Raw genomic sequence first — 21585 nt, 5'->3', positions numbered from 1 at the left:
GACCACACTATCACACTATCACACAATCACACAATCACACTATCCCTCTATCACACTATCCCTCTTAGACCACACTCTCACTATCACACTATCTCTCTATCACACTATCACACTATCCCTCTTACACCACACTATCTCACTATCTCACTATCACACTATCCCTCTATCTCACTATCCCACTATCCCTCTTAGACCACACTATCTCACTATCACACTCTCACTATCTCACTATCCCTCTTAGACCACACTATCACACTATCCCTCTATCTCACTATCCCTCTCTCACTATCACACTATCACACTATCCCTCTTAGACCACACTATCTCACTATCACACTATCACACTATCCATCTTAGACCACACTCTCTCACTATCACACTATCCCTCTTAGACCACACTATCACACTATCCCTCTTAGACCACACTATCTCACTATCACACTATCACACTATCCATCTTAGACCACACTCTCTCACTATCTCACTATCCCTCTTAGACCACACTATCTCACTATCTCACTACCACACTATCCCTCTTAGACCACACTCTCACTATCACACTATCTCACTATCCCTCTTAGACCACACTATCACACTATCTCACTATCCCTCTATCCCTCTTAGACCACACTATCTCACTATCACACTATCACACTATCCCTCTTAGACCACACTATCTCACTATCACACTATCTCACTATCCGTCTTAGACCACACTATCCCTCTATCTCACTATCCCTCTTAGACCACACTATCTCACTATCCCTCTTACACCACACTATCTCACTATCTCACTATCCCTCTTAGACCACACTATCTCACTATCCCTCTTAGACCACACTATCTCACTATCACACTATCACACTATCCCTCTTAGACCACACTATCTCACTATCACACTATCCCTCTTAGACCACACTATCTCACTATCCCTCTTAGACCACACTATCTCACTATCACACTATCTCACTATCCCTCTTAGACCACACTATCTCACTATCTCACTATCACACTATCCCTCTTAGACCACACTATCTCACTATCCCTCTTAGCCCACACTATCTCACTATCTCACTATCCCTCTTAGACCACACTATCACACTATCTCACTATCCCTCTTAGACCACACTACCACACTATCACACTACCACACTATCCCTCACTATCACACTATCACACAATCTCACTATCACACTATCACACTATCCCTCTTAGACCACACTATCACACTATCCCTCTATCACACTATCCCTCTTAGACCACACTATCTCTCTATCACACTCTCACTATCTCACTATCACTCTTAGACCACACTATCACACAATCCCTCTATCACACTATCCCTCTTAGACCACACTCTCACTATCACACTATCACACTATCACACTATCCCTCTTACACCACACTATCTCACTATCACACTATCCCTCTATCTCACTATCCCACTATCCCTCTTAGACCACACTATCACACTATCTCACTATCTCACTATCCCTCTTAGACCACACTATCACAATATCACACTATCACACTATCCCTCTATCTCACTATCTCACTATCCCTCTCTCACTATCTCACTATCACACTATCACACTATCCCTCTTAGACCACACTATCTCACTATCACACTATCCCTCTATCACACTATCCCTCTTAGACCACACTATCTCACTACCACACTATCCCTCTTAGACCACACTCTCACTATCACACTATCTCACTATCCCTCTTAGACCACACTATCACACTATCTCACTATCCCTCTATCCCTCTTAGACCACACTATCTCACTATCACACTATCACACTATCCCTCTTAGACCACACTATCTTACTATCACACTATCTCACTATCCGTCTTAGACCACACTATCCCTCTATCTCACTATCCCTCTTAGACCACACTATCTCACTATCCCTCTTACACCACACTATCTCACTATCTCACTATCCCTCTTAGACCACACTATCTCACTATCCCTCTTAGACCACACTATCTCACTATCACACTATCACACTATCCCTCTTAGACCACACTATCTCACTATCACACTATCCCTCTTAGACCACACTATCTCACTATCCCTCTTAGACCACACTATCTCACTATCACACTATCTCACTATCCCTCTTAGACCACACTATCTCACTATCTCACTATCACACTATCCCTCTTAGACCACACTATCTCACTATCCCTCTTAGCCCACACTATCTCACTATCTCACTATCCCTCTTAGACCACACTATCACACTATCTCACTATCCCTCTTAGACCACACTATCTCACTATCACACTATCACACTATCCCTCTTAGACCACACTATCTCACTATCACACTATCTCACTATCCCTCTTAGACCACACTATCTCACTATCACACTATCACACTATCCATCTTAGACCACACTCTCTCACTATCACACTATCCCTCTTAGACCACACTTTCACACTATCCCTCTTAGACCACACTATCACACTATCCCTCTTAGACCACACTCTCTCACTATCACACTATCCCTCTTAGACCACACTATCTCTCTATCACACTATCCCTCTTAGACCACACTATCTCTCTATCACACTATCTCACTATCCCTCTATCACACTATCACACTATCCCACTATCTCACTATCACACTATCACACTATCCCTCTATCTCACTATCACACTATCCCTCTTAGACCACACTATCACACTATCACACTATCCCTCTATCACAGTATCCCTCTTAGATCACACTATCTCACTATCTCACTATCCCTCTTAGACCACACTATCACACAATCACACTATCACACTATCCCTCTTAGACCACACTATCACACTATCACACTATCACACTATCCCTCTATCACACTATCCCTCTTAGACCACACTATCTCTCTATCTTACTATCCCTCTTAGACCACACTATCACACAATCACACTATCCCTCTATCACACTATCCCTCTTAGACCACACTATCACACTATCACACTATCACACTATCCCTCTATCACACTATCCCTCTTAGACCACACTATCTCTCTATCACACTATCTCACTATCTCACTATCCCTCTTAGACCACACAATCACACTATCCCTCTATCACACTATCCCTCTTAGACCACACTATCACACTATCCCTCTTAGACCACACTATCACACTATCACACAATCACACAATCACACTATCCCTCTATCACACTATCCCTCTTAGACCACACTCTCACTATCACACTATCTCTCTATCACACTATCACACTATCCCTCTTACACCACACTATCTCACTATCTCACTATCACACTATCCCTCTATCTCACTATCCCACTATCCCTCTTAGACCACACTATCTCACTATCACACTCTCACTATCTCACTATCCCTCTTAGACCACACTATCACACTATCCCTCTATCTCACTATCCCTCTCTCACTATCACACTATCACACTATCCCTCTTAGACCACACTATCTCACTATCACACTATCACACTATCCATCTTAGACCACACTCTCTCACTATCACACTATCCCTCTTAGACCACACTATCACACTATCCCTCTTAGACCACACTATCTCACTATCACACTATCACACTATCCATCTTAGACCACACTCTCTCACTATCTCACTATCCCTCTTAGACCACACTATCTCACTATCTCACTACCACACTATCCCTCTTAGACCACACTCTCACTATCACACTATCTCACTATCCCTCTTAGACCACACTATCTCACTATCACACTATCACACTATCCATCTTAGACCACACTCTCTCACTATCACACTATCCCTCTTAGACCACACTTTCACACTATCCCTCTTAGACCACACTATCACACTATCCCTCTTAGACCACACTCTCTCACTATCACACTATCCCTCTTAGACCACACTATCTCTCTATCACACTATCCCTCTTAGACCACACTATCTCTCTATCACACTATCTCACTATCCCTCTATCACACTATCACACTATCCCACTATCTCACTATCACACTATCACACTATCCCTCTATCTCACTATCACACTATCCCTCTTAGACCACACTATCACACTATCACACTATCACACTATCCCTCTATCACAGTATCCCTCTTAGATCACACTATCTCACTATCTCACTATCCCTCTTAGACCACACTATCACACAATCACACTATCACACTATCCCTCTTAGACCACACTATCACACTATCACACTATCACACTATCCCTCTATCACACTATCCCTCTTAGACCACACTATCTCTCTATCTTACTATCCCTCTTAGACCACACTATCACACAATCACACTATCCCTCTATCACACTATCCCTCTTAGACCACACTATCACACTATCACACTATCACACTATCCCTCTATCACACTATCCCTCTTAGACCACACTATCTCTCTATCACACTATCTCACTATCTCACTATCCCTCTTAGACCACACAATCACACTATCCCTCTATCACACTATCCCTCTTAGACCACACTATCACACTATCCCTCTTAGACCACACTATCACACTATCACACAATCACACAATCACACTATCCCTCTATCACACTATCCCTCTTAGACCACACTCTCACTATCACACTATCTCTCTATCACACTATCACACTATCCCTCTTACACCACACTATCTCACTATCTCACTATCACACTATCCCTCTATCTCACTATCCCACTATCCCTCTTAGACCACACTATCTCACTATCACACTCTCACTATCTCACTATCCCTCTTAGACCACACTATCACACTATCCCTCTATCTCACTATCCCTCTCTCACTATCACACTATCACACTATCCCTCTTAGACCACACTATCTCACTATCACACTATCACACTATCCATCTTAGACCACACTCTCTCACTATCACACTATCCCTCTTAGACCACACTATCACACTATCCCTCTTAGACCACACTATCTCACTATCACACTATCACACTATCCATCTTAGACCACACTCTCTCACTATCTCACTATCCCTCTTAGACCACACTATCTCACTATCTCACTACCACACTATCCCTCTTAGACCACACTCTCACTATCACACTATCTCACTATCCCTCTTAGACCACACTATCTCACTATCCCTCTAAGACCACACTATCTCACTATCACACTATCACACTATCCCTCTTAGACCACACTATCTCACTATCACACTATCTCACTATCCCTCTTAGACCACACTATCCCACTATCTCACTATCCCTCTATCCCTCTTACACCACACTATCTCACTATCCCTCTTAGACCACACTATCTCACTATCACACTATCCCTCTTAGACCACACTATCTCACTATCACACTATCTCACTATCCCTCTTAGACCACACTATCCCACTATCTCACTATCCCTCTTAGACCACACTATCACACTATCTCACTATCCCTCTTAGACCACACTATCACACTATCCCTCTTAGACCACACTATCTCACTATCTCACTATCCCTCTTAGACCACACTATCTCACTATCTCACTATCCCTCTTAGACCACACTATCACACTATCTCACTATCCCTCTTAGACCACACTATCACACTATCTCACTATCCCTCTTAGACCACACTCTCTCACTATCACACTATCCCTCTTAGACCACACTATCTCACTATCACACTATCCCTCTTAGACCACACTACCACACTATCACACTATCCCTCTTAGACCACACTATCACACTATCTCACTATCACTATCACACTATCACTCTTAGAGATCATCCTGTCCTCTAAATACACATCTGTCTTCAACCAGGATCTCAGCGATCACTGCCTCATTGCCTGTGTGCGTAATCGGTCCGCGGTCAAACGACCACCCCTCATCACTGTCAAACGCTCCCTGAAACACTTCAGCGAGCAGGCCTTTCTAATCGACCTGGCCCGGGTATCCTGGAAGGATATTGACCTCATCCCGTCAGTAGAAGATGCCTGGTTATTCTTTAAAAGTGCTTTCCTCACCATCTTAAATAAGCATGCCCCTTTCAAAAACTGTAGAACCTGGAACAGATATAGCCCTTGGTTCTCTCCAGACCTGACTGCCCTTGACCAGCACAAAAACATCCTGTGGCGTACTGCATTAGCATTGAATAGCCCCCGTGATATGCAACTTTTCAGGGAAGTTAGGAACCAATATACACAGGCAGTTAGGAAAACAAAGGCTAGCTTTTTCCTTTTTCAACAGAAATGTTCATCCTGTAACACAAACTCCAAAAGTTTTGGGACACTGTAAAGTCCTGGGAGAATAAGAGCACCTCCTCCCAGCTGCCCACTGCACTGAGGCTAGGAAACACTGTCACCACCGGTAAATCCACTATAATTGATCATTTCAATAAGCATTTTTCTACGGCTGGCCATGCTTTCCACCTGGCTACCCCTACTCCGGGCAACAGCTCTGCACTCCCCCCGGCAACTCGCCCAAGCCCCCACCATTTCTCCTTCACCCAAATCCAGATAGCTGATGTTCTGAAAGAGCTGCGAAATCTGGACCCCTACAAATCAGCTGGGCTAGACAATCTGGACACTCTCTTTCTAAAATTATCTGCCGAAATTGTTGCAACCCCTATTACTAGCCTGTTCAACCTCTCTTTTGTATCGTCTGAGATCCCCAAAGATTGGAAAGCTGCCGCGGTCATCCCCCTCTTCAAAGGGGGAGACACTCTAGACCCAAACTGCTACAGACCTATATCCATCCTACCCTGCCTTTCTAAGGTCGTTGAAAAACAGCAGAGGTGTATTTGGAGGGCGAGTTAGTTAGGATGATATCTATGAGGGTGCCCGTGTTTACGGATTTGGGGTTGTACCTGGTAGGTTCATTGATCATTTGTGTGAGATTGAGGGCATCAAGCTTAGATTGTAGGATGGCCGGGGTGTTAAGCATGTCCCAGTTTAGGTCACCTAGTAGCACGAGCTCTGAAGATAGATGGGGGGCAATCAGTTCACATATGGTGTCCAGGGCACAGCTGGGGGCAAAGAGGGGTCTATAGCAGGCGGCAACGGTGAGAGACTTGTTTCTGGAAAGATGGATTTTTAAAAGTAGAAGCTTGAATTGTTTGGGTACAGACCTGGATAGTAAGACAGAACTCTGCAGGCTATCTCTGCAGTAAATTGCGACACCGCCCCCTTTGGCAGTTCTATCTTGTCGGAAGATGCTGTAGGGATGGACATTTTGGGTTTTTTGGTGGTTTTCCTAAACCAGGATTCAGACACGGCTAGGACATCAGGGTTGGCAGAGTGTGCTAAAGCAGTGTATAAAACAAACTTAGGAAGTAGGCTTCTAATGTTAACATGCATGAAACCAAGGCTTTTACGGTTACAGAAGTCAACAAATGAGAGCACCTGGGGAGTAGGAGTGGAGCTAGGCACTGCAGGGCCTGGATTAACCTGTTGGGGATAGGGGGCAGTATTTGCATGGCCGGATAAAAAAAGTACCCGATTTAATCTGGTTACTACTCTTGCCCAGTAACTAGAATATGCATATAATTGTTTTATTTGGATAGAAAACACCCTAAAGTTTCTAAAACTGTTTGAATGGTGTCTGTGAGTATAACAGAACTCATTTGGCAGGCCAAAACCTGAGAAGATTCCAAACAGGAAGCGCTCTCTCTGACTATTTCTTGGCCTTCTTGATCATCTCTAACCAAAACAGGGGATCTCTGGCATAACGTCACATTTTCTAACGCTCCCATAGGCTCTCAGAAGGCGGCAGAACGGTGAATGATGCCTTTGCAGGCCCAGGCTGAAAAACAGTAGCGCATTTGGATAGTGGTCGATCTGAGAACAATGAGACTGGGGCGCGTGCACGAGGCGACACAATGTTTTTATTCTTTCGTCTTTGAACGAAAACAGGGTTTCCTGGTCGGAATATTATCGCTTTTTAACGAGAAAAATCGCATAAAAATGGATTTTAAACAGCGTTTGACATGCTTCGAAGTACGGTAATGGAATATTTAGAATTTTTTTGTCACGAAACGCGTCGGGCGCGTCACCCTTCTTTACCCTTCGGATAGTGTCTTGAACGCACGAACAAAACGCCGCTATTTGGATATAACTATGGATTATTTGGAACCAAACCAACATTTGTTATTGAAGTAGAAGTCCTGGGAGTGCATTCTGACGAAGAACAGCAAAGGTAATCCAATTTTTCTAATAGTAATTCTGAGTTTGGTGAGGGCCAAACTTGGTGGGTGTCAAAATAGCTAGCCTGTGATGGCCGGGCTATCTACTCAGAATATTGCAAAATGTGCTTTCACCGAAAAGCTATTTTAAAATCGGACATAGCGATTGCATAAAGGAGTTCTGTATCTATAATTCTTAAAATAATTGTTCTGTTTTTTTTTGTGAACGTTTATCGTGAGTAATTTAGTAAATTCACCTGAAGTGTTCGGTGGGAATGCTAGTCACATGCTAGTCACATGCTAATGTAAAAAGCTGGTTTTTGATATAAATATGAACTTGATTGAACAAAACATGCATGTATTGTATAACATAATGTCCTAGGAGTGTCATCTGATGAAGATCATCAAAGGTTAGTGCTGCATTTAGCTGTGGTTTTGGTTTTTGTGACATTATATGCTAGCTTGAAAAATGGGTGTCTGATTATTTCTGGCTGGGTACTGTGCTGACATAATCTAATGTTTTGCTTTCGTTGTAAAGCCTTTTTGAAATCGGACAGTGTGGTTAGATTAACGAGAGTCTTGTCTTTAAAATGATGTAAAATAGTCATATGTTTGAGAAATTGAAGTAATAGCATTTCTAAGGTATTTGAATATCGCGCCACGGGATTCCACTGGCTGTTGAGTAGGTGGGACGCAAGCGTCCCACCTAGCCCATAGAGGTTAACCTCTACATCACCAGAGGAACAGAGGAGGAGTAGGATAAGGGTACGGCTAAAGGCTATAAGAACTTGGGGAATGGGAGTGGTGCTGGGGGCTGCAGGGCCTGGATTAACCTCTACATCACCAGAGGAGGAGTAGGATAAGGGTACGGCTAAAGGCTATAAGAACCTGGGGAATGGGAGTGGTGCTGTGGGCTGCAGGGCCTGGGTTAACCTCTACATCACCAGAGGAACAGAGGAGGAGTAGGATAAGGGTACGGCTAAAGGCTAAAGGCTATCAGAACTGGTCGTCTAGTACGTTCGGAACAGAGAGTAAAAGGAGCAGGTTTCTGGGCGCAATAGAATAGATTCAGGGCATAATGTACAGACTAAGGTATGGTAGGATGTGAGTAAATTGGAGGTCAACCTAGGCATTGAGTAATGATGAGAGAGATATAGTCTCTAGAGACGTTTAAACCAGGTGATGTCATCGCATATGTAGGAGGTGGAACAACATGGTTGGTTAAGGCATATTGAGCAGGGCTAGAGGCTCTACAGTGAAATAAGACAGGAATCACTAACCAGGACAGTAATGGACAAGGCATATTGATAATAGGGAGAGGCATGCGTAGCCGAGTGATCATAGGGGTCCAGTGAGTGGTTGGGCTGGCTGGAGACCATGGCATGTGAGTAAGACATTTAAACGTGTTAACCCTCGCAAGACTGTCGGCCCAGACGGCATCCCTAGCCGCGTCCTCAGAGCATGCACAGACCAGCTGGCCGGTGTGTCTACGGACATATTCAATCTCTCCCTATCCCAGCCCGCTGTCCCCACATGCTTCAAGATGGCCACCATTGTTCCTGTTTCTCACAAGAAAGCTAAAGGTAACTGAACTAAATGACTATCGCCCCGTAGCACTCACCTCCGTCATCATGAAGTTCTTTGAGAGGCTAGTCAAGGATCATATCACCTCTACCATACCTGTCACCCTAGACCCACTTCAATTTGCTTACTACCCCAATAGTTCCACTGCACACTGCCCTATTCCATCTAGACAAGGGGAATACATATGTAAGAATGCCTTTCATTGACTATAGTTCAGCGTTCAACACCATAGTACCCTCCAAGCTTATCATTGAGCTTGAGGCCCTGGGACTGAACCCCGCCCTGTGCAACTGGGTCTTGGACTTCCTGACGGGCCGCCCCCAGGTGGTGAAGGTAGGAAACAACACCTCCACTTCGCTGATCCTCAACAAGGGTGCTACAGCGCCTCTTCAACCTCAGGAGGCTGAAGAAATTTGACTTGTCACCTAAAACACTCACAAACTTTTACAGATGCACAATCGCGAGCATCCTGTCGGGCTGTATCACCGCCTGGTACGGCAACTGCTCCGCCCACAACCGTAAGGCTCTCCAAAGGGTGGTGCACATCACCGGTGGCAAACTACCTGCCCTCCAGGACACCTACACCACCCGATGTCACAAGAAGGCCAAAAAGATCATCAAGGACAACAACCACCCGAGCCACTGCCTGTTCACCCCGCTATCATCCAGAAGGCGAGGTCAGTACAGGTGCATCAAAGCTGAGACCGGAAGACAGAAGCTGTTTTTCAATCTCAAGGCCATCAGACTGTTAAATAGCCATCCCTAGCATATAGAGGCTGCTGCCTACATACATAGACTTGTATTACTCATCTCATATGTTTATACTGTATCCTATACTATTCTACTGTATCTTAGTCTATGCTGCTCTGACAATGCTCATCCATATATTTATATATTCTTAATTCCATTCCTTTACTAGATTTGTGTGTACTGGGTATATGTTGTGTATATGTATATGTGTGTACTGGGTATATGTATATGTGTGTACTGGGTATATGTATATGTGTGTATTGGGTATGTGTATATGTGTGTACTGGGTATGTGTATATGTGTGTATTGGGTATATGTATATGTGTGTATTGGGTATATGTATATGTGTGTATTGGGTATATGTATATGTGTGTACTGGGTATATGTTGTGTATATGTGTGTACTGGGTATATGTTATGTATATGTATGTACTGGGTATATGTATATGTGTGTACTGGGTATATGTTGTGTATATGTGTGTACTGGGTATATGTATATGTGTGTACTGGGTATATGTTGTGTATATGTGTGTACTGGGTATATGTTGTGTATATGTGTGTATTGGGTATATGTTGTGTATATGTATATGTGTGTACTGGGTATGTGTATATGTGTGTACTGGGTATATGTATATGTGTGTACTGGGTATATGTATATGTGTGTATTGGGTATATGTTGTGTATATGTATATGTGTGTATTGGGTATATGTTGTGTATATGTATATGTGTGTACTGGGTATATGTATATGTGTGTACTGGGTATATGTTGTGTATATGTGTGTATTGGGTATATGTTGTGTATATGTATATGTGTGTACTGGGTATATGTATATGTGTGTACTGGGTATATGTTGTGTATATGTGTGTATTGGGTATATGTTGTGTATATGTATATGTGTGTACTGGGTATATGTATATGTGTGTACTGGGTATATGTATATGTGTGTATTGGGTATGTGTATATGTGTGTACTGGGTATGTGTATATGTGTGTATTGGGTATATGTATATGTGTGTATTGGGTATATGTATATGTGTGTATTGGGTATATGTATATGTGTGTACTGGGTATATGTTGTGTATATGTGTGTACTGGGTATATGTTGTGTATATGTATGTACTGGGTATATGTATATGTGTGTACTGGGTATATGTTGTGTATATGTGTGTACTGGGTATATGTATATGTGTGTACTGGGTATATGTATATGTGTGTACTGGGTATATGTTGTGTATATGTGTGTATTGGGTATATGTTGTGTATATGTATATGTGTGTACTGGGTATGTGTATATGTGTGTACTGGGTATATGTATATGTGTGTACTGGGTATATGTATATGTGTGTATTGGGTATATGTTGTGTATATGTATATGTGTGTATTGGGTATATGTTGTGTATATGTATATGTGTGTATTGGGTATATGTTGTGTATATGTGTGTACTGGGTATATGTTTATGTGTGTACTGGGTATATGTTGTGTATATGTATATGTGTGTATTGGGTATATGTTATGTATATGTGTGTACTGGGTATATGTATATGTGTGTATTGGGTATATGTATATGTGTGTATTGGGTATATGTTATGTATATGTGTGTATTGGGTGTATGTATATGTGTGTATTGGGTATATGTTGTGTATATGTGTGTATTGGGTATATGTTGTGTATATGTGTGTATTGGGTATATGTTGTGTATATGTATATGTGTGTATTGGGTGTATGTTGTGTATATGTGTGTACTGGGTATATGTATATGTGTGTACTGGGTATATGTATATGTGTGTATTGGGTATATGTTGTGTATATGTATATGTGTGTATTGGGTATATGTTGTGTATATGTATATGTGTGTATTGGGTATATGTTGTGTATATGTGTGTACTGGGTATATGTTTATGTGTGTACTGGGTATATGTTGTGTATATGTATATGTGTGTATTGGGTATATGTTATGTATATGTGTGTACTGGGTATATGTATATGTGTGTATTGGGTATATGTTGTGTATATGTGTGTATTGGGTATATGTTGTGTATATGTGTGTATTGGGTATATGTTGTGTATATGTATATGTGTGTATTGGGTGTATGTTGTGTATATGTGTGTACTGGGTATATGTATATGTGTGTACTGGGTATATGTATATGTGTGTACTGGGTATATGTATATGTGTGTACTGGGTATGTGTATATGTGTGTACTGGGTATATGTTGTGTATATGTGTGTACTGGGTATATGTATATGTGTGTACTGGGTATATGTATATGTGTGTACTGGGTATATGTATATGTGTGTACTGGGTATATGTTGTGTATATGTGTGTACTGGGTATATGTATATGTGTGTACTGGGTATATGTATATGTGTGTACTGGGTATATGTATATGTGTGTATTGGGTATATGTTGTGTATATGTATATGTGTGTTTTGGGTATATGTTGTGTATATGTGTGTACTGGGTATATGTATATGTGTGTATTGGGTATGTGTATATGTGTGTACTGGGTATGTGTATATGTGTGTATTGGGTATATGTATATGTGTGTATTGGGTATATGTATATGTGTGTATTGGGTATATGTATATGTGTGTACTGGGTATATGTTGTGTATATGTGTGTACTGGGTATATGTTGTGTATATGTATGTACTGGGTATATGTATATGTGTGTACTGGGTATATGTTGTGTATATGTGTGTACTGGGTATATGTATATGTGTGTACTGGGTATATGTATATGTGTGTACTGGGTATATGTTGTGTATATGTGTGTATTGGGTATATGTTGTGTATATGTATATGTGTGTACTGGGTATGTGTATATGTGTGTACTAGGTATATGTATATGTGTGTACTGGGTATATGTATATGTGTGTATTGGGTATATGTTGTGTATATGTATATGTGTGTATTGGGTATATGTTGTGTATATGTATATGTGTGTACTGGGTATATGTATATGTGTGTACTGGGTATATGTTGTGTATATGTGTGTATTGGGTATATGTTGTGTATATGTATATGTGTGTACTGGGTATATGTATATGTGTGTACTGGTTATATGTTGTGTATATGTGTGTATTGGGTATATGTTGTGTATATGTATATGTGTGTACTGGGTATATGTATATGTGTGTACTGGGTATATGTATATGTGTGTATTGGGTATGTGTATATGTGTGTACTGGGTATGTGTATATGTGTGTATTGGGTATATGTATATGTGTGTATTGGGTATATGTATATGTGTGTATTGGGTATATGTATATGTGTGTACTGGGTATATGTTGTGTATATGTGTGTACTGGGTATATGTTGTGTATATGTATGTACTGGGTATATGTATATGTGTGTACTGGGTATATGTTGTGTATATGTGTGTATTGGGTATATGTTGTGTATATGTATATGTGTGTACTGGGTATGTGTATATGTGTGTACTGGGTATATGTATATGTGTGTACTGGGTATATGTATATGTGTGTATTGGGTATATGTTGTGTATATGTATATGTGTGTACTGGGTATGTGTATATGTGTGTACTGGGTATATGTATATGTGTGTACTGGGTATATGTATATGTGTGTATTGGGTATATGTTGTGTATATGTGTGTACTGGGTATATGTATATGTGTGTACTGGGTATATGTATATGTGTGTACTGGGTATATGTATATGTGTGTATTGGGTATATGTTGTGTATATGTATATGTGTGTTTTGGGTATATGTTGTGTATATGTGTGTACTGGGTATATGTATATGTGTGTATTGGGTATGTGTATATGTGTGTACTGGGTATGTGTATATGTGTGTATTGGGTATATGTATATGTGTGTATTGGGTATATGTATATGTGTGTATTGGGTATATGTATATGTGTGTACTGGGTATATGTTGTGTATATGTGTGTACTGGGTATATGTTGTGTATATGTATGTACTGGGTATATGTATATGTGTGTACTGGGTATATGTTGTGTATATGTGTGTACTGGGTATATGTATATGTGTGTACTGGGTATATGTATATGTGTGTACTGGGTATATGTTGTGTATATGTGTGTATTGGGTATATGTTGTGTATATGTATATGTGTGTACTGGGTATGTGTATATGTGTGTACTAGGTATATGTATATGTGTGTACTGGGTATATGTATATGTGTGTATTGGGTATATGTTGTGTATATGTATATGTGTGTATTGGGTATATGTTGTGTATATGTATATGTGTGTACTGGGTATATGTATATGTGTGTACTGGGTATATGTTGTGTATATGTGTGTATTGGGTATATGTTGTGTATATGTATATGTGTGTACTGGGTATATGTATATGTGTGTACTGGTTATATGTTGTGTATATGTGTGTATTGGGTATATGTTGTGTATATGTATATGTGTGTACTGGGTATATGTATATGTGTGTACTGGGTATATGTATATGTGTGTATTGGGTATGTGTATATGTGTGTACTGGGTATGTGTATATGTGTGTATTGGGTATATGTATATGTGTGTATTGGGTATATGTATATGTGTGTATTGGGTATATGTATATGTGTGTACTGGGTATATGTTGTGTATATGTGTGTACTGGGTATATGTTGTGTATATGTATGTACTGGGTATATGTATATGTGTGTACTGGGTATATGTTGTGTATATGTGTGTACTGGGTATATGTATATGTGTGTACTGGGTATATGTATATGTGTGTACTGGGTATATGTTGTGTATATGTGTGTATTGGGTATATGTTGTGTATATGTATATGTGTGTACTGGGTATGTGTATATGTGTGTACTGGGTATATGTATATGTGTGTACTGGGTATATGTATATGTGTGTATTGGGTATATGTTGTGTATATGTATATGTGTGTATTGGGTATATGTTGTGTATATGTATATGTGTGTATTGGGTATATGTTGTGTATATGTGTGTACTGGGTATATGTTTATGTGTGTACTGGGTATATGTTGTGTATATGTATATGTGTGTATTGGGTATATGTTATGTATATGTGTGTACTGGGTATATGTATATGTGTGTATTGGGTATATGTATATGTGTGTATTGGGTATATGTTATGTATATGTGTGTATTGGGTGTATGTATATGTGTGTACTGGGTATATGTATATGTGTGTACTGGGTATATGTATATGTGTGTATTGGGTATATGTTGTGTATATGTGTGTATTGGGTATATGTTGTGTATATGTGTGTATTGGGTATATGTTGTGTATATGTATATGTGTGTATTGGGTGTATGTTGTGTATATGTGTGTACTGGGTATATGTATATGTGTGTACTGGGTATATGTATATGTGTGTACTGGGTATATGTATATGTGTGTACTGGGTATATGTATATGTGTGTACTGGGTATATGTATATGTGTGTACTGGGTATGTGTATATGTGTGTACTGGGTATATGTATATGTGTGTACTGGGTATATGTATATGTGTGTACTGGGTATATGTATATGTGTGTACTGGGTATATGTATATGTGTGTACTGGGTATATGTTGTGTATATGTATATGTGTGTACTGGGTATATGTATATGTGTGTACTGGGTATATGTTGTGTATATGTATATGTGTGTACTGGGTATATGTATATGTGTGTACTGGGTATATGTTGTGTATATGTATATGTGTGTACTGGGTATATGTATATGTGTGTACTGGGTATATGTATATGTGTGTACTGGGTATATGTATATGTGTGTACTGGGTATATGTATATGTGTGTACTGGGTATATGTATATGTGTGTACTGGGTATATGTTGTGTATATGTATATGTGTGTACTGGGTATATGTATATGTGTGTACTGGGTATATGTATATGTGTGTACTGGGTATATGTTGTGTATTATTGCCCTGTCTAAAACATTACGCAGTTAGATCTGATTTATCTCTAGAGAAACTGTGCAATGCGCTCACAGAAAGAAAGAAAAACACTATGGAATTCAAATAATTACAACGTTTTCTGTGAATCGTTCAGCACTAACACACCCAAATACAGAGACACACACCGTAACAGCCTACCTATAGCGAGTTGAGCTAGGGTGCAGTTCATCCGGTCAGCCAGAGGGTGGAGCTCTTTGATCTTGGCCAGCTGTTTCTGTCCCTCCTCACTGAATATTCGATCCTTCATCCACACATAGCCCTGCAAACACACACACGCACGCACACACACACACACACACACACACACACACAGACACACACACACACACACACACACACACACACACACACACACACACACACACGCACATAGTTTGTATAACTGCACTTATTGATGTCTGGTAATGGGTAGCCATATTGGTGTTGTCTCAGAGAATGGATTAATTCTACTGCAGGTTTATTTATATGAAACCTCTAGTGGTAATAATACAGCCTCCAGCTCCCTTTATTCTCTCTCTCTCTCGGAGGACCTGAGCCCTAGGACCATGCCTCAGGACTACCTGGCCTGATGACTCCTTGCTGTCCCCAGTTCACCTGGTCGTGCTGCTGCTCCAGTTTCAACTGTTCTGCCTGCGGCTATGGAACCCTGACCCGTTCACCGGACGTGCTACCTGTCCCAGACCTGCTGTTTTCAACTCTCTAGAGACAGCAGGAGCGGTAGAGATCCTCTGAATGATCGGCTATGAAAAGCCAACTGACATTTACTCCTGAGGTGCTGACCTGTTGCACCCTCGACAACCACTGTGATTATTATTATTTGACCCTGCTGGTCATTTATGAACATTTGAACATCTTGGCCATGTTCTGTTATAATCTCCACCCGGCACAGCCAGAAGAGGACTGGCCACCCCTCATAGCCTGGTTCCTCTCTAGGTTTCTAATCTCCACCCGGCACAGCCAGTAGAGGACTGGCCACCCCTCATAGCCTGGTTCCTCTCTAGGTTTCTTCCTAGGTTTTGGCCTTTCTAGGGAGTTTTTCCTAGCCACCGTGCTTCTACACCTGCATTGCTTGCTGTTTGGGGGTTTTAGGCTGGGTTTCTGTACAACACTTTGAGACATCAGCCGATGTAAGAAGGGCTTTATAAATACATTTGACTGATTGATCGATCTGTTCCAGAAATCTTAAAATAGCTTAAAAACATATTTGTAAAAAATAAGAAACTGTGTGTGTTGGTACGTGCGCGGTTGTGTGTGTGTGTGTGTGTGTGTGTGTGTGTGTGTGTGTGTGTGTGTGTGTGTGTGTGTGTGTGTGTGTGTGTACCTTCATGGCAGCTCTAGAGTCTTCAGGAATTCCGTCGTTGTATTTCCCAGATATCAGACCCCCAGCTAGAGGGGACCACGTCATCACTCCTACACCTGGGAACAGGTAGTTACTAAAGGCTGTAACCCAGATATCAGACCACGTCATCACTCCTACACCTGGGAACAGGTAGTTACTAAAGGCTGTAACCCAGATATCAGACCACGTCATCACTCCTACACCTGGGAACAGATAGTTACTAAAGGCTGTAACCCAGATATCAGACCACGTCATCACTCCTACACCTGGGATTAAGGCTGCAATGTGTAACTTTTTGGTCCCGTGTGGCTCAGTTGGTAGAGCATGGTGTTTGCAACACCAGGGTTATGGGTTCGATTCCCACGGGGGACCAGTACGGAGAAAAAAATGTATGAAATGTATGCATTCACTACTGTAAGTCGCTCTGGATAAGAGCGTCTGCTAAATGACTAAAATGTAAAATGTGACCTGGCCAAATTCACATATAAATGTGAGTTATAGATCTGTCATTCTCATTGAAAGGAAGTCTAAGAAGCGGTTGATATGTTCTATGTTTGCTATTTCTATGCTGAAATGTCATTTTTGCCTCCTTTAATTTTGGTTTTCAACACCAGCTTCAAACTGTTGAAAATACAATATTTTTGGATATTGAAAATGTATTTCACAGCGGTTTAGATGGTACAATAATTCTCTACACCAGTGGTTCCCAAACTTTTTATAGTCCCGTACCCATTTCAACCTCCAGCTGTACCCCCTCTAGCACCAGGGTCAGTGCACTCTCAAATGTAGTTTTTTTGCCATCATTGTAATCCTGCCACACACACACACACTATACAATACATTTATTAAACATTAGAATGAGTGTGAGTTTTTGTCACAACCCGGCTCGTGGGAAGTTACAAAGAGCTCTTATAGGACCAGGGCACAAATAATAATATAATAATAACCAATAATGTTGCTCTTTATTTAACCATCTTACATATAAAACCTTATTTGTTCATCGAAAATTGTGAATAACTCACCACATGTTAATGTGAAGGGTGTGCTTGAAAGGATGCACATAACTCTGCAATGTTGGGTTGTATTGGAGAGAGTCTCAGTCTTAAATCATTTTCCACACAGTCTGTGCCTGTGTTTAGTTTTCCCGTCTAGTGAGGGCCGAGAATCCACTCTCAACACATACAGTGAGGGAAAAAAATATTTGATCCCCTGCTGATTTTGTAAGTTTGCCCACTGACAAAGAAATGATCAATTCTGCAAGTAGAGGATCACTAGTTTGAGTCCAGTAGGGGACAGGGACAGTAGAGGATCACTAGTTTGAGCCCAGTGGGGGACAGGGACAGTAGAGGATCACTAGTTTGAACCCAGTGGGGGACAGGGACAGTAGAGGATCACTAGTTTGAGCCCAGTGGGGGACAGGGACAGTAGAGGATCACTAGTTTGAACCCCGTGGGGGACAGGGACAGTAGAGGATCACTAGTTTGAGCCCAGTGGGGACAGGGACAGTAGAGGATCACTAGTTTGAACCCCGTGGGGGACAGGGACAGTAGAGGATCACTAGTTTGAGCCCAGTGGGGGACAGGGACAGTAGAGGATCACTAGTTTGAACCCAGTGTGGGACAGGGACAGTAGAGGATCACTAGTTTGAGCCCAGTGGGGGACAGGGACAGTAGAGGATCACTAGTTTGAACCCCGTGGGGGACAGGGACAGTAAAGGATCACTAGTTTGAGCCCAGTGGGGGACAGGGACAGTAGAGGATCACTAGTTTGAACCCCGTGGGGGACAGGGACAGTAGAGGATCACTAGTTTGAGCCCAGTGGGGGACAGGGACAGTAGAGGATCACTAGTTTGAACCCCGTGGGGGACAGGGACAGTAGAGGATCACTAGTTTGAGCCCAGTGGGGGACAGGGACAGTAGAGGATCACTAGTTTGAACCCAGTGGGGGACAGGGACAGTAGAGGATCACTAGTTTGAGCCCAGTGGGGGACAGGGACAGTAGAGGATCACTAGTTTGAACCCCGTGGGGGACAGGGACAGTAGAGGATCACTAGTTTGAACCCCGTGAGGGACAGGGACAGTAGAGGATCACTAGTTTGAGCCCAGTGGGGGACAGGGACAGTAGAGGATTACTAGTTTGAGCCCAGTGGGGGACAGGGACAGTAGAGGATCACTAGTTTGAACCCCGTGGGGGACAGGGACAGTAGAGGATCACTAGTTTGAGCCCAGTGGGGGACAGGGACAGTAGAGGATCACTAGTTTGAACCCCGTGGGGGACAGGGACAGTAGAGGATCACTAGTTTGAGCCCAGTGGGGGACAGGGACAGTAGAGGATCACTAGTTTGAACCCAGTGTGGGACAGGGACAGTAGAGGATCACTAGTTTGAACCCCGTGGGGGACAGGGACAGTAGAGGATCACTAGTTTGAGCCCCGTGGGGGACAGGGACAGTAGAGGATCACTAGTTTGAACCCCGTGGGGGACAGGGACAGTAGAGGATCACTAGTTTGAGCCCAGTGGGGGACAGGGACAGTAGAGGATCACTAGTTTGAACCCAGTGTGGGACAGGGACAGTAGAGGATCACTAGTTTGAGCCCAGTGGGGGACAGGGACAGTAGAGGATCACTAGTTTGAACCCCGTGGGGGACAGGGACAGTAGAGGATCACTAGTTTGAACCCCGTGAGGGACAGGGACAGTAGAGGATCACTAGTTTGAGCCCAGTGGGGGACAGGGACAGTAGAGGATTACTAGTTTGAGCCCAGTGGGGGACAGGGACAGTAGAGGATCACTAGTTTGAACCCAGTGTGGGACAGGGACAGTAGAGGATCACTAGTTTGAGCCCAGTGGGGGACAGGGACAGTAGAGGATTACTAGTTTGAGCCCAGTGGGGGACAGGGACAGTAGAGGATCACTAGTTTGAACCCCGTGGGGGACAGGGACAGTAGAGGATCACTAGTTTGAGCCCAGTGGGGGACAGGGACAGTAGAGGATCACTAGTTTGAACCCAGTGGGGGACAGGGACAGTAGAGGATGACTAGTTTGAGGCAGAAGACATACTGTTATTGAATTAGCACCTGATTGAAATCACACCTGATTGAAATCATCAACACTTGATGATAAGTGGATCACTTGATTCGGCTGTATAGTGCCCGTTTGGTTCCCAGGACTAGGATTAATAAATGCTGTTGTATCGAGACTAATCCCAATCCCCACCTCACCTCGCCCTGCCCACTGTATGTAGACGAGATCCAACTCTGAACAGATTGACTATAACTCACCTCTATGTGTTTTGTTTCTTTGCCAGCCTCAAGCATGTAAATTAGATATGAGAGCATTGTTTGTTTGTTTGTTTTCATTTCTGTGCTGCTATAGTTTGCAAACAAGTAATTGTGACATTATTTAAGTTTTTTTCAGGTGATCACAGTGACAGTCTATCAACTAGTTCTCGAATGCAATTAGTTTATTCAGGGTGTGTTCGCTGGGGCTGTGGAAGAAGTGTGTCACCAATCAGGGCCCAGAGATCTGGAGGACCACGATGAGGATGACCCAATCAGGCCCCAGAGATCTGGAGGACCACGATGAGGATGACCCAATCAGGCCCCAGAGATCTGGAGGACCACGATGAGGATGACCCAATCAGGCCCCAGAGATCTGGAGGACCACGATGAGGATGACCCAATCAGGGCCCCAGAGATCTGGAGGACCACGATGAGGATGACCCAATCAGGGCCCAGAGATCTGGAGTACCACGATGAGGATGACCCAATCAGGCCCCAGAGATCTGGAGTACCACGATGAGGATGACCCAATCAGGGCCCAGAGATCTGGAGGACCACGATGAGGATGA

At 42.3% G+C, this 21585-nt stretch overlaps 1 protein-coding gene across 1 annotated transcript in view; it reads right to left on the bottom strand.

The window, feature by feature from the left end:
* Positions 1-21585, bottom strand: part of LOC123728636 (voltage-gated potassium channel subunit beta-3-like) — a 48845-nt gene that overhangs the window by 9778 nt on the left and 17482 nt on the right. The window contains exons 8-9 of the mRNA XM_082977247.1: positions 17722-17816; positions 16539-16659 (exon numbers count right to left, since the gene is read on the bottom strand). Of these exons, the coding sequence (XP_082833373.1) occupies positions 16539-16659; positions 17722-17816 (216 nt within the window). The remainder of the gene's footprint in view (positions 1-16538; positions 16660-17721; positions 17817-21585) is intronic.

This window comes from Salmo salar, chromosome 07 (genome assembly GCF_965601325.2).
Source record: "Salmo salar chromosome 07, fSalSal1, whole genome shotgun sequence".
Classification (NCBI taxonomy): Eukaryota; Metazoa; Chordata; class Actinopteri; order Salmoniformes; family Salmonidae; genus Salmo; species Salmo salar.
Note: the sequence above shows the minus strand (reverse complement) of the source record. Positions and strands in the feature narration are given on the sequence as shown.